This window comes from Atractosteus spatula, chromosome 1 (genome assembly GCF_055471065.1).
Source record: "Atractosteus spatula isolate fAtrSpa1 chromosome 1, fAtrSpa1.hap1, whole genome shotgun sequence".
NCBI classification, from domain to species: domain Eukaryota; kingdom Metazoa; phylum Chordata; class Actinopteri; order Semionotiformes; family Lepisosteidae; genus Atractosteus; species Atractosteus spatula.
Window position 1 is genome coordinate 11,457,203 of NC_142706.1, and position 14,652 is coordinate 11,471,854.

General features: G+C 45.6%; 1 protein-coding gene across 24 annotated transcripts in view; it reads left to right on the top strand.

Moving 5' to 3' along the window:
- Positions 1-14,652, top strand: part of limch1a (LIM and calponin homology domains 1a) — a 148,475-nt gene that overhangs the window by 101,141 nt on the left and 32,682 nt on the right. For 23 of the 24 annotated variants that reach the window (XM_088909509.1, XM_088909562.1, XM_088909516.1 and 20 more), the window contains 8 exons: positions 99-351; positions 3,101-3,322; positions 4,598-4,915; positions 5,504-5,764; positions 7,131-7,364; positions 8,938-9,261; positions 10,149-10,418; positions 12,892-13,218. In XM_088909509.1, coding sequence (XP_088765635.1) covers positions 99-351; positions 3,101-3,322; positions 4,598-4,915; positions 5,504-5,764; positions 7,131-7,364; positions 8,938-9,261; positions 10,149-10,418; positions 12,892-13,218 — 2,209 coding nt within the window. The remainder of the gene's footprint in view (positions 1-98; positions 352-3,100; positions 3,323-4,597; positions 4,916-5,503; positions 5,765-7,130; positions 7,365-8,937; positions 9,262-10,148; positions 10,419-12,891; positions 13,219-14,652) is intronic. The other variant, XM_088909528.1, reaches the window with a different exon arrangement.

The window sequence follows — 14,652 nt, forward strand, 5'->3', positions numbered from 1 at the left end:
TGCGGCAGTGCAGGCCTACCATACTACAGAATTGTAGTTGCACCATTGCAGATGTAGACATTGTCCAATGTCTCTCCATCCTCTTCCTCTCCGTGCAGGCCGGGGGAGCGACTCTGAAACCGACACCCCCCTCCGAAAGATCCCCGATGTGAGGAAGGATGACATGCTTGCCCGGAGGACCTCCTACCATGAACCCCGGACCGTGGTGCCCTTCAACCAATACCTGCCCAACAAGAGCAACCAGAGCGCCTACGTCCCCACGCCGCTGCGCAAGAAGAAGGCCGAGCGCGAGGAGTACCGCAAGAGCTGGAGCACTGCCACGTCCCCCATTGGCGGGGAGCGCCCCTTCAGGTAGCGACCCCCGGGCTGGGGGCTGTACCAGGCACGCGCCCCGGGGCAGCGGTCTGCCTCCTGGCACGGCGACTCTGCCGCAGGCTGGTTTCGTTAACCTCAAGCTGCGAAATGCAGGTGTCAAATCTGGGGGAAGCAAAATGTGCTGGTCAAGGTTTAAATCGATAATCCCGTTTCCTGTTTTTTTTTTAAAGGTGCTTTCTCGCTCTCCGGTGTGAAAACATACAGTACTTGTTGATATAAATGATCTTCCGTTTCCAGGGTAAATGGTGCTAAATGGTGTGTGAAATGCTGTTTCGGTTGTAATTTTTGAAAAAAGTCCAAGTGCTCATTTTACTGGTTATTTGCCACCTGAGGTTAATGGTACTACCTTTTATAGCACAAAGAATTGCAGCCTCCAAAATCCTGTCGTTCATAATGCAGATATAACCAACCAGCCTTCACCTGACTCGGAAGAACTTTTCTGGAAAAGTTCTTCTGTTTGTAAGTTACGTATGTTCTATATATCCATTATGTTTGGAGTCGTAGACTGTGATGTGCAAATTCAAGATGGGAGCTGTTCTCTGTCTGGACATCGGTGTGGTTCACTAGGTAAAATGCAAAAATGTTGTGTGTGAAACTCAAAAGGCAGGCGGATGTTTGTTTGTTTTTTTGTTATCTTTGTGTGTGAAGGTGACATGGTGCGCTTCTGTGACGGCACCACGATTTGTTTTTGCGTGCTTCGGCGGTCATCTCAAAACTCGCAGCCCTGTCACAGAGGGTTGTGTGGGGAATTCTGGAAAAGAATGAATAAAGTTGTGGGGGTGAAGATGTGAAGTAAACAGGGCTGGTGCTGAAAGGTCCTCTCTGGTCTCTGCTTCTAATTAGAGGTCTCGGTAGCTGCCAGCTTTCTCTGAAGAGCTGCTGCTCAGCCTGGCTTCGTCCTCCCCTCGCACAGCCCCACAGCAGTTTGCTCTTCACTGAAAAGCAACACACCCAGCCATGGCTGTGGGCTGAGTGACGGCACTCTGTCCACCCTTCGTTAGCCCTGCTGCACCCCACCGGCTTCTCTCTGGAGTCGGATGATGTGACTGTCCTGGGAGGTTATTTTAAGTCATGCCAGTGAAGTAATTGTTTCATTTTTCCCCTTTTCCGTAGTTCTCAAACTGTGGCCATGGTTATTCAAACATGAATATTTATTTCAGTACGCTTGACCACTTCTCCCTGGCTTTCTCCCTTCTTGGATTCTTTGCTCTTGGACTTTTATTGCTCCTTCTAAAAGTCCCTCTTACAGCTGAGTACAATTTCTGTGCTCAGCTTAAATGATCTCAAGGAAGTAGTGCGCTACCATAATAGTACTTTTAATATTTTATCATCATTTACAGTAATAACAGTTTTAGAAATAACGGAACAAAGCAGCATAATATAGTAATGGATTTTGTGCTAATAATAATTCCTTACCCTTGTATAGTGCTTTTCAGGACACTCCACTAAAAGCGCTTTACAGGTAATGGGGACTCCCCTCCACCACCACCAATGTGCAGCCCCACCTGGATGATGTGACGGCAGCCATAGTGCGCCAGAACGCTCACCACACATCAGCTATCAGTGGGGAGGAGAGCAGAGTGATAAAGCCAGTTCATAGATGGGGATTATTAAGAGGCCATGACTGGTAAAGGCCAGTGGGAAATTTGGCCAGGACACTGGGGTAACACCCCTACTCTTTTCAAGAAATGTCGTGGGATTTTTGATGACCACAGAGAGTCAGGACCTCGGTTTTAGGTCTCATCCAAAGAACGGTGCCTTTTTACAGTATAGTGTCCCCGTTACTATACTGAGGCATAAGAGCAGACAGAGTATCTTACATGTTTACTTCTGCTGTGGTTATTTGGGCTGCCTTGCGATTAACGGTTCAGTCTGAACTAGGCAAAAAAGTATGTAAGTATGCTGTTCAGAACTTGCCCTTTTCCTGAAGCTGTATACTTGTACTCCATAGACCTGCGCTCTTTCTCGACGCACATTGAAGATTGTTTTTCTCTTTTTGATGCGATGGGAGCAAGGGATTGTGGTGAGGCACTGACTTTCCTGGACCAACTTTTTGCAGTCCATTTTCTTTAAAGAGCCAGCTAATTTTAAAAACTTTTTCAGTGTCTCCTTTTATTCAGCTGAAGACCCAGTGAGCCATCGATTCAAATTTAATTGAAGCTTTGTTCTGTTATTTCCTTTTGGATTTCTCACACCCATAGTAAGATATTGGGAAAGAAAACAAACAATACAAGATGCTGTTTAATCCTGGCCTGGGTTCTTATCTGATTTTAATGGAGAAACAGTTTAGGGTCTGATCTAGTTCCAAAGAGAGCAGAAGAATGTCTTTGAAAACTTTTTTGCTATTAAGCACTCGAAGACCAATTTAAATGAGCCAAAATCAGAAATCGTACAGGAAGCTTCCAAAAGGGGTTTCTCTTCTTTTGAAGTGGGGGACTAAAGCAGATGTTTTCTATTGTTTTCACTGAAAGCCCTTAACATACTTAGCTGGAAGGATTGAATTAGTGCTTTTATGTTTCCTCTCTATATTTCATGTTCTCCACTAGCATGAAACCAAGACCCTCGGGGGACCGTGTTGGTGTTTCACCCCATCATTCAGGAGCTTTTTTTTATGCTCCGCCCTTTCCATCTTCTTTTGATTACTACTGAAAAGCAATTTCTAGACAGTTCTGGGATTGAATTGTTGCCCGAATAGGAGTTAAACCTGTGCTTTATAACTCGGCAGCCACCCCGAGACAATCCGTGAGGAATACTGCGAGAGATCTGTGGGCTGGGAGGAGGCGGAGGCGGAGGCGGAGGTGGAGGCCGGGCCCAGAGCCAGGGGCGCCGACCCAGCTGGGGAAGGCTTGGAGGGCAGTGGGAGAGATGAGGAGGAGGAAGCGAGGAAGCTGCGGAAGCTGGAAAAGACAGGGATCAGGGTGCTGCCTGCCAGCGCGCGCTACGGCAGGTCAGCAGGATCGGCCCTCCAGCTTCTTAACCACTGACCTCGCCTGGTGTGTGTGTGCCGCCGAGTTGTTTGATTAACAGCAAGTAACTGTTATGCCCGGTACTCATGCCTGTCGGAGGCAACACCAAAGGGTTGGGATTTGTCACAGAGACATGTTGGCCGCTAAGACGATTTAGAATCCACAGCCGTACAAGATCTTTTGTTCTCTTCCTTGAATCTGCGGAAGGGTGCATCACGTCCTCTTTCAAGTTGAAGAAAAAAAGCTCACTTTGCAGTCACCTGTGCCCAAACCACTGAGGGTGCCTGCTGGTCGCATCCCTCGAGCTCTTCTTAGCAGCCTGGACAGGGGATTTATGACTGTGTGGCTAAACTGAACTTGAAATCGTTTTACTCTTGTTTCTTCTCTTGGTTCCAGTTTAATATAAAGCACTTCCAGCTTAACACTTACGCTAGAAGGGGGAAAAGACTCTATTTCACTTCTAACGGTTTGAATTGCTGCACTGCTTTCTGTTTGGAAATGTTTTTTCCACCACGATCACGTGACCAGCCGCAGGAGAGCTCGATAGAAAGACAATTCCAACCGGTGTCAAACTCTACTACCAGCAGGATTGCAATTTCTTGGTCCGCAAGGAGCTTTTTGAGAAATGCATGCATTTCCAGTTTGATGTTCTGTAGCAAAGGCTTTGATAACTGTGCATGACCTCAAGGGTGCATCTGCAGTTTTAAACGTTTAGGATGGCTTGAAGAACGGAGCTCCCCTTTGTCAAGCAGTGGAAATGCGCTTGTTATAGTCCGAGAACAGCTGGAAGAGGAGCAAGTGTAGTGGAGTTCCAGTGGTCTACATTTGAGAGGTGTAAGTTTCAGGTCTCAGTGATTCCTCTGAGGTTTTCTTGTCTAGACAGTGCCGTTCTTGGCATTATATTTGAATGGCTGTAAATTTGAACACGTTCATTTTATTGAACTAAAATATTGCCCAGACAGGTTGTATCGGTTGCACCAGAGATATGTTGGCGATTTAACTTTTGCTTGAGGTGAACCTGTTTTCTTTAATGTATTTGGAGGAGTGCTTATTTTATTTTCTAGCCCACCTTTCTTTCTCGTGGCATGTGGTGCCAGTGACAATTTGTCAGAAATCGACAACTGACAGCACGATTTGGTTTGTTTTGCCTTGCTTTGTAAAACCGTTTGTTACTCAACGGTATGCACGTGCAGTTGGAGTTGGACCCCCAACGTTTGCGGGTTTCAATTTTGCCTTTTCAACTCAACCACTGCTAGCCCCAAGCCAGTCTGTGAAGAAGCCAAGCCCCCCGCCCCTGACATTATCCTGAGGCGGGACAATGACTTTCTGAAGCACCAGGAGGAGAAGGCCTGGGACTCGGAGGAGGAGGAGGAAGAGGAGCAGCGGAAGGTCCCCGATGTGGAGAAGGACGACCTGGCCTCCAGGAGAGCCCGCATGAACCAGTTCAAGCCCAAAGTCCAGCCCAATCAGTTTCTGCCGCAGCTGTGCTCCGAGAAGGACAAGGAGAAATGGGAGAGGATCAAAAGAGCCTGCCAGCAAGTCCAGCTGGACCGACAGCAGCAAAGGGCAGCCAGGTGTGGAGCATGAAGCCTTTCCTTCTCTTCCTCCTGCCTGCAAGTTTCTGTTACTCCGTAAGAGCCAATGGATAATTGATCGTGAGAAAATGGAGCTGTTTTGGAGACAGTTGTTGCCAAGTTGGTATCTGCATTGTGCATCAGCGAGTAAATTCAAAATGTATGCGCACGTCCTATAGGCTTGTACACTGAAAGCCATTCCCTTTCATGTAGTTTTGTGAAAGCTGAGAGATGGAAAGCTTTTCACATTGCAGCTGAAACTCTGTAGTGAAGTTATGTCGTGTGTCCGGGCTGTTTCTGGCAATCTGTAATCTGAACAAGGCTCCTTCTTTTCTTTTTATGGGAAACACTAAACCGCAATTAGTTTCAAATCCACCATGAACCAGTGTTCTTGGTTTGCAGTTTTTGGAGCAGGTCGTGGTAAGCTTGTAGTTGGCAGCTGACTTTCCCCTCGCCTTTCCTGTTCCTTGTGTTTTGTTCTCCTGTTGTTCCTTTCCGTTTTGAGCTCACCTGCCACATCTTTGTTTTTTCCCCTCTCCTTTTCCCTTTCCTTGTAACTGTCGCGTGCGTTGTTGGCCGTGGGCTCAGTGAGATCGAGGCCCGGGCTCCTGAGGCAGGGGACGACCCGTCACGGAGAGAAAACGCTCTCCTCCCGCCGCAGCACAGGGACTCGGAGGAAGAGGCAGGGAGTCCAGCCACATCGCCCCATGTCCAGAGAGATGACCTGGCCAAGCGGAGAGCCCAGAGGGGCCCGGTGCCACACAAAGAGCCCCAGGCCTTTGTCAAGGCCTCCATTACCCAATCTGACCTGGAGAAATGGCAGAGGCTCACACTGTGCACAGACACCAGGTGCCCCCATCTTTGCCCTTAAACTGCAGCGCTTTTCATGTGGTAGCGTAAAACTCTTCTTATAGGAGTGTGGTAGACTTTTTTTTAACATCTTTAGTTCCTTTAAAAAGGGAGTCTTTTTCTGCCAACATATGCAGGGAATTAAAATAAGTAATTACACACAACAAAATGTTGCTGTACAGTTTTGTTTTAATGGATATAAAACTGTGCGGCAGTTGTTTTTTTCAGACTAGGAAAAAAAAGTCAAGTCCTGTCTGTGAATATTAGTAACCCACTATAGAAAAAAATGCCCTTTTCGTTTGACAATCTTCACATTTTTCCCCTGGCTATACTATACTGTTTGTCCTAGTTTCCCTGTGAGCTCTGGTATTGAAGGCTGTTCTTTCCTGGTGTCCAGCATAGAAATGAGTCACATTGTGTTGTCCAGTTAAATACAATAGTACTAGATGCCTATCCCATTAATTTGCCTTTGAAATAATGCAGTTCATACCCAGGGAGCTTAAATTGCCTCTAAAAACTTGCATGTAAGTGCTACAGTTCTAGAGCCTCTTCTCAGTGTTACTGCAGGAATACACAGAATTTGTCCATGAAGTTTGTAAGTGTCCTGCATAGTTACATTGCGACAACCAACTCGAATCAGCTATCAACAGATCTCATTTTTAATGTCATTAAAATGATATCTACCTTGAAATATCTAATGTTGAGGAGCTGGGGATGATTCAGAGCATGTCTGTTTTCCTTCATTCTCGTGACTATGGCAACATTTTGCATAGCTGATGACTTCGTAGATTGAGGCATTTTCTTACTTTCTTTTGAAATTTGGGATAGGATAAACAAGCTGTGAGGAGGTAAAAGAAAATGTGAAAATTGATCAAGTTGACTAAGAATGTGACACAAGCATCCCACTTGATTCCTCTTAAATTCTGAGCAGATTCATTAAAATGAGACTTCTTAAAGACAACCTGCTTGTCCCATAATGTATATATTTCACATTGTGGGTCATCAGAGCTAAAATCAAAAGAGAAGGTCCCTGTAGCAAATCTTTCAAAGTTTAATCAAAAACTCAGTCTGTAATTGCAGTGGAAAATGAAAATGAGTATCTATAGTCAGACGACTTTGAGACAAAAATCATATAAACCATTTTCTGTGAAATGGTGAGGTTTGACATCACCAAGTTCTTTATTTAATGTGTGGACAGGATGGTGTCATTTTCAGAAGGTGAGGGTAAAATAATATTTTCACCTGTGTCACTTATTCCCTCCTTTGTTTTACAATATTAAGAAATTTCAACGTGACTAGAGCTCTTGGGCCTTGTTTCATTTCCCACCTTTCACTTCGTAAATGTGTATTCGTATTGCCCCTTCAGTGAGAGCGAAGCCCAGGTTCTAGAGAGGGAGAACCCCTGCCTCCAGCTGCAGCAGATAGACTCAGCTGGAGGCCCGGCACCAGTCCCCAGTGCCCAGAGAGATGACCTGGCCAAGCGGAGAGTCCAGAGGGGCCTAGTGCCACACAGAGAGCCCCAGGCCTCCATTGTCAAGGCCTCCATTACGCAGTCTGACCTGGAGAAGTGGCAGAAGCTCACACTGTGCACAGACACCAGGTCAGATAGCATGCTCGCAGACTGTGCTGCTGGTGGCTGTGAAAGTACTGCTGACATTTGTGCCAATAAGCAATTGAGCAGAGTGTGAAACAAGGCTTGCCAATGTGATGAGCCTATTGAGAAATGCAATAGGTGGGCCTTTAAGCTGGTTTTGAAAAAATATAATTTACATTAGATGTCAGTGCATTTAAAAGACCAGAGACTATCAGTTATTGCGGACGACAGTAAAATTTATGGAATTATCGCCAAAGCTGAAATTCACAAACAGAAAATTATTTTCAGCAATTTTAGGATGGGACTTTACACTGAAGCACGTAAGCAACTGCTGTTTTGCCTAATATAAGTTGAAAAGGACATCGATTTTGGAAAACTAGAACATGTCACAGAGGGTCTTGTTGCTTTTCCATTGAAGATTTCCTGAAAGTTTCAGATAACTTCTTTGCTTTTTTTAATGCAGTCTATAATTCTTTTTATTACGCATCCCATCAACTTACTGAAAAAAATAACTTTAACCGTCCGGATCCACTGGAAGTGTGATCCCATCCAGGTTTTACTCAAACCGTCTGGATCCACTGGAAGTGTGATCCGGTCCAGGTTTTACTCAAACCGTCCAGATCCATTAGAATGTTGTTTTTGAGAAATTATTATGAATCACTCTGACAGTCATGGTCACCTTAAGTGCTGAAAATAGTGGCCCATTCCGTCTGCTGCTTTGGCAATCAAAAGCTGATTGGCAACTGGAGTAGTTAGTGATATACAAATTATAATCTTGTATTGGGGTAGAAAGCAAACATTTGCAGACATATATCCTAGTCGATTGTGCTTCTGCTTCACATTCTGAGTGCATTCAGGGTTAAAGACAGAATGACCGGTGTATCAAAGCATGATGTTTCTGTTTGTGAGCTGCAAAGCCATTGCAGAGAGAGGGACTGGGAATTCTGTCAACTTCCCTCGGTGTCATTTTCTGCAGCATTAGCTGCTGTTCCTCGACTGAGGATGTCTCGTCTGCAGTGTTTTGTCCCAGCCCACGCTGGCAGACAAATTTGTCGAGCAACTTGTGAAGAAAGGAAAGGCCCAGCTGCTGCTTTTTCCTCAGCGGGCCTTTTTAAAATGGGGTGGTGTTGACAGGTGCTTCCTTTTTGTGACCATTGTTTTTCTAGATAAATATCCCATGAAGCTGTATATGTATGTACTGCATTGTTCTATAAAGAGAAATGGAAACCATATACGTTGTAGGCAAGAACAGGAGCAATAAACTCCTGAGAGGAGCAGGTTGTACGCTAGTCAGGGATGGTTCACTAACACCAGCTGAGGTGCTAAAGGTGCATCACTCTTTGCTTCAGCTGTGAGAGCTGTTTCTCTTAAGTTTTAAGTTGTTTGTCTTTCACAAAACTCCTCCTGACTTCTCAAACCCTTTTGCTGTGTCTGTCTGCACAGTAGCCGTTCGTAACGCTGGAGTGCTTTAGCGTGTAGTGTCAGACATCCTGCCAAAGGAAGCTGCCCCCCTTGTCCGTCGTCTCTCAGTGCTGTCTGACATGCTGTCCCCTGTGCTCCTTCTCTTCCCCTGGTCCAGCGAGGAAGCTTTAAAACCAGTTTGCCAGGCTTGTCTTGACAAGGCCCTCCCTACCGTCCAGGCCCAGAGGGCCGCGCTGGATGACCTGGCTGCGCGCCGGGCCAGGCCAAACAGAAAGGCTAGCGACAGCCAGCCGCGCTTTGTGCGTTTTGGCCCGGTGACAGAGATAGATCAGGAACGCTGGGAGCGGCTCTGCATCGCCAAGGCGGGCGATGATGAGGACGAGCCGGGGGTGAGGAGCGAGTCGGAAACGCTGCGTCGGCTACTGTCATCTGCCGCCGTGGCAACGCCCTCCATTGGACTTGGCTTTCCGGGAGATGACAGGTACGCACTTGCTGAGCCGCGGGACAGGCGCAGAGCAGGACACACGCCATTTGGACTCTCGAGAGTGCCTGTTCCCGAGGGTTTTAGAAAAGGCTTGTGGTCAAAGAATTGTCACCACTGTCCTATTGTGGTGAATGCTGACTCTCAGGGGAGATTGAATTCCAAGTTTTCCTCACGATCCGTTCCCTGAAGCATTGTAGATTTCTGGAGCTTTTGCCTCTTATACCAAATACCAAAATTCTCAAAGAAGTTTTCCCACTCGGCTTAGTGCTGAGAATATAAAAAATATGGATTCTTTTCATTTTTTTTTTGTGCAGAAAAGAGTTAAACTCGAGTGTCTTTTGTTATTTTCTCTTTGGGCTAAAAGGTTATGCAAAATCACTTTTCCGAGCTCTTAGCAAGTATTTGTGGAATACTTGGAATCCCTGGTCACAGAAACATAGATCTGTGTCAGCCTTTTGTTTGTTTTGTTTTAAATTTATTTTTGTGAAAGTTCGCCTAGTAGTTGCTCTTTTGTATCATGTATATTACGTGATTTTTTTTTTCTGTCAAATTAACCCTAAATGAAACTGAGGTCTTCTACAACACGTTAAATGCCGAAATTCTGTTTAGCAAGGTTTTCATAATTTTCTACCCGAGTTTGCGATGTTTTTTAGATTACTGCAGTGGTTGGACATTTTAGAAACGTGCGATCTAGAAAGCTGGGAACGAGTTTTTGCTATAGCAACGCATGACCACCTTGTGGCGTTTCTGGATACTCTGGAGCTTTGCGCATAGGGAAGATTATGCAGTTACAGTAGAGACGCCTGGCTTCTGTTCTGCATCGTCACCCTGTTTTCGTTCTCTCTTGGGTTGGTGTTGTGCGGGCTGCCGGGTACGGGCTACAGCAACGCCGCAAAGTCGCGCGCCCCTGACTCAGGGTCCGAGCGCGCTGCAGGGGTGGGACCTGTGGAACCTGCCTGTGAAGAAGAAGAAGCAGCAGAAGAGAGGGACAGGCAGCCCAACCCTGAGAAAGACGACATGATGGCGCGGAGAACAGGGGTCTTTCAGAAGACCGGCAGCGCGGCGTCCTTTAACAAGTTCCTTCCCCTGCCGGGCTCCCTGCTGCACAAAAGGGACATCCCGTCCGAGCCCCTAAGAGGGAGCAATGAGCAGAGGTGGGATAGACTCTGCACCTCCTCTTCCTAAGGACTTGTGCTCGATTTTAACGTGTGGATTTTAGAATTTAGTCCTGCTTGAGTCCTAACAGTCTGAAAGTATGTCTTCGATCAGGCATGATTCCCGTTTGCAATAAACTAAAACCAGCAGCCAGCAACTCTCCCTACAACTCACAGCTGGCAGCCCACTGGAGCTCAGCAGGTGCGAGCCTGGTCAGTACCTGGATGGGAGACCTCCTGGGGAAAAATTAAGGTTGTTGCTGGAAGAGGTGTTAGTGGAACCAGCTGGGGGCGCTCACCCTCCAGTAATGCCCCAGTGTAGAGATGGGGAAACCATACTGTACAAAGGTGCCATCCTTCAGATGAGATGTAAAACTGAGGTCCTGACTCTGTGGTCATTTAAAATCTCAGGGTGTTTCTCAAAAAGAGTAGGGGTGTTACCCCGGTGTCCTGGCCAAATTTTGCCCTGGCCTTTACTAATCATGGCTTCCTAATAATCCCCATCTATGAATTGGCTTCATCACTCTGTTCTCCTCCCCACTGATCATCCAGGTGGGGCTGCACACTGGTGATGGTGGAGGGGAGTCCCCATTACCTGTAATGTGTTTTGGGTGGATTATTATTGTTAAACTCATCTCCTTTCAAAGGATCCTTCCTGCTTTCAAACTCCAGGTTTGCAGATAAAGAGCTTGATAATAAAAAAGGCTATCTTCACAGCTGGATGCATTGTGTTGAAATGTGGTGGAGAATTTATAATTGGACCAGGTTTTGTGTATGGAACAATGGTGTTTATTCACTGTATTGAATACAAATTGCCTGGTTTGAGGAGCATTCAAAATGATTTGTGATTACATACTTCTAACCCATGACTGATTGCATGCTCATATCAACATTTGTGGACGGACCAGTGTTCTGTACTTAATTGATTAATAAAATCTGAAATTGGTCATTTCCTGACCAGTGAAATATTGACGCTTCGCGAGTACACACAGTAGGGTTACTAGTTTTGGTGTTATGCTTTGCTTTACTGAAACAGCTCAAATTCTGTTTCTGTAAAGCTAATTTGAAAATATAAAGACATTAAAATCTGGGCTACCGTGGCATCCATTTAAGAACACCAGACCCTTTTGCTTGGTTTAAAATAGAAATCTTCATTTCAACCTTCCCCTTCCCTTCCACTGCCTGCAACATTCTGGTTTGGTTATTTCCATGCTATCGGCTTTTATGCACCTGCTGGTTTTCATTCCTTCCCAACTACATTACCTATTTTGAAGACTAAATTGAACTACCAAGTTGCTTGATTGGGAAAATTGCCATTTTTTTGTACTTACAAAGTAGTTAGAAGGCTACCTCCAACATGTTTGAGTGTTGAAAACCGTTCAGATTATGATGTCAATTAAGGATTCAGGTGGGTAAATCAGAACTTGGCTGGAACCAAAAACGATAGTTTTGTGGACCTCCAGTACCCGTTTTGGGAACCCTGGTTTTAAAGCATAGTGAAGTCCGCTGAGGACTCGCTGCTGGAAGGCTTAGGCTTCTCTTTCTAGGTTCCAGTTTCTTTTCAAGGATAGCGATGGGGAGGGTGACAGATACTGGGGTTTCAGAAGGAGGCGGTGAACTTGCATCTAAACACTTTGAGTCCCTGATTCCCTATGACCTGCAGGATGAATCTTCTCAGGTTTCCTAGGTTTGGGAATCAAGGTGTTTTGTGGTTTTGGGTTGTTCTGCATTCTGTATGTTTGTAAACCGTGACTGTTTGACTCTCTGTGCATTTTAAAAGCATGGAAAATGGTCTCCTATACCCAAAAATGAAAGTTTCTTCAGGGTTAACTGTGCTTTGTCCTTTTCTGAGTTGTAGGCATAGGCTTTATTATACTATGTTGAAATGAAGGCTGTTGCTCTGAGTGTTGTGGGGATTGTCAGGAGTGGAAAATGTCACTATAGGCAAGCTACTGCATGTCCAGAGTACTCCTTCTGCATGATGCAAGAATGAATTGTCATTTGCACTTCTATTTACACTGTTTGTCCAAACCATTTTTGTTAAAGGTCTTGTAACAGTGGTTGCAGCACAATATATTGATTATATGTGTTTCCACCCTTGTTTTCATGTCCCATGTCAGTTTTGCACAATACTGTGTTCTGAGGTAGAATTTGTTTGTGAGTAATCCACAAACTTGGACTCTCTTGGACCGCTGCCTGATGAGAGATGTCAGCGTAGCTTCCGACTTCCAGTTCCTCCTCCTCAGGCTACGTTGTCTACATTCCCTGTTTTTGTGGGGGAGGATGTAGGAATTGTGGGAAGTTGGTCCTTAATCCCTCATACATTTAAAACATTCGATATATTGGGGGGTTTTTTTGCAGGAAGAGGAAGTAAGGTGGTCAGGTTTGGTCTTTTCTTTCCGTTTTTGTCTTGTCCCCTCTCGCGCCTTTTCCACTCCTGACCCCCCGGTGTGTAACTGCGCCGTTTTCTCAGCAGTAGCTCCGGCCCGTCGTGTTCAGCGGAACTCTGCCGCCAGCCGCCAGCCGCCGGCGGGGCATGCGCCGTTCCCAAGGAGAGCCCCGAAGCTCCCTGGAAGGCCCCCCAGGGGAGCGAGGAGGAGTTGGGAAAAGACAGCTGTTCGGACCCAGGGAAAGAAAACCCAACCGAGCCTTCTCCTGGCTCCCCCAAACAGGCAGCCCTCGTGCCAGATCACTTCGCCCCGGTCCCTGCCTCTCCCCGGGCAAGGGCTCTGAAGGCCGACGCAGATGAAGGCAAACCAAGCAGAAGGCCGTCTTGGTTAGACGATGACCTGCCGCCAATGTGAGCTTCCTATGATCTCTAACGAGGCACCCTGAGCCTTGATAAAGACGTTTGTCTTAAGTTTTTGTATCGTCCCCTAGTGGAAGTTTTTTTTTCCTGCTCTATGGCCATCTTCTTTCCAGAAATTATAGCTTTTGAAGAAAGCGGCTAGGTCAGCCAACATATTGGGACCTTTGAATTTCATGTAGTTGTAAATACCTGCTAGTCGTCACTTAATAAACATGATAAGTACTGCTCCGCACTACGAGTAGGCTCTGAAGGTGAATTTAGCCTTTTGGTGCTCTCTGTTTCTCATTCTGGGATGTAGATGCTAAAACCAGCATTCGTCCGATTTCCAGAGAGACTCATTCAAACCACCTCCTGCACTTCCTGCTAATGTACATGTCTTGATTTTAAAATAATCGAATAAGTGAAATCTCATTCAAAACAGGACTCCTGTTGAGTATTGTGATGGTAACATGGTACAGTGATGCTTTTCTGGATATATACGTGGACTGGTGCGACAGAACCTGCATGACTCTTCCTTGCTAAATGAAGATGTTTCCCGGATCTCTCCTTGAAACACTATCAGAATGGATTCTGTTTTTGGTTTTCTTTGTCAACGTTCCTGGAGGAGAACGCGCATGTTTTTCTCTTAATCTCGCATGTGTCAAATCCCCATGCTGTTTCTTTAGCATTGACGTAGACATGCAACTCCAAAGTTCGGTTTCCTACCGACCAACTCTTGCCAAATACCGTAGCGGCACATCTCCTAGTGACGTCCTGTCTCTTGCATGGGTTTCTGATGATTGAGGAATATCAACCTTGTCTCACACCAGTCCTGTCCCTGTAAAGGAACTAAACCATGACCACACCGACTCCTCCAACTCGACTCTCATATGCTCGCTGCATGGAACCCGCGTTCAGTTCTCGACTGAGTTGACTTGACTCTTTTGAAGCATGTATTGCAGGTGAAGAGGAGAAACCAAACCTGCCGAGACTTTCCTAATGAGATTGTGCATGAAGCCTGTCCTCCAGTGTGACTTTATTCTTTCCCAGCTAGCGACCATTTAAAAATGGGCAAAAGCATTCCTGTCTTGTGTACCTCTTGCTATTTATTTTTTGTCTCTTCAAGCCATGATTTTTTGTTGCAGTGCAAATAATATCCTCATACTAGGCACTTAAACCTTCTCAGCACCTCCAGAAAATAAAAAGCAGTAGTGCTGTATTAAGACTGTTATTCTATATCACACCATAGTGAACATAACACATCTGATGAACAGCTGTATTTCACTATGTAATGTTTTGCATTTTTGTGTAGTTATATATTATGCATTTGCTTTTTGCATTAACTGCTGTTGTCAGGTTTCTTAAATGCTGCTATACATCTTCCAGCAGATGGTATGTTCAGTTAAGAGCTATAAATTATAAATCCTCTGCAGGTTAGACTGTTTG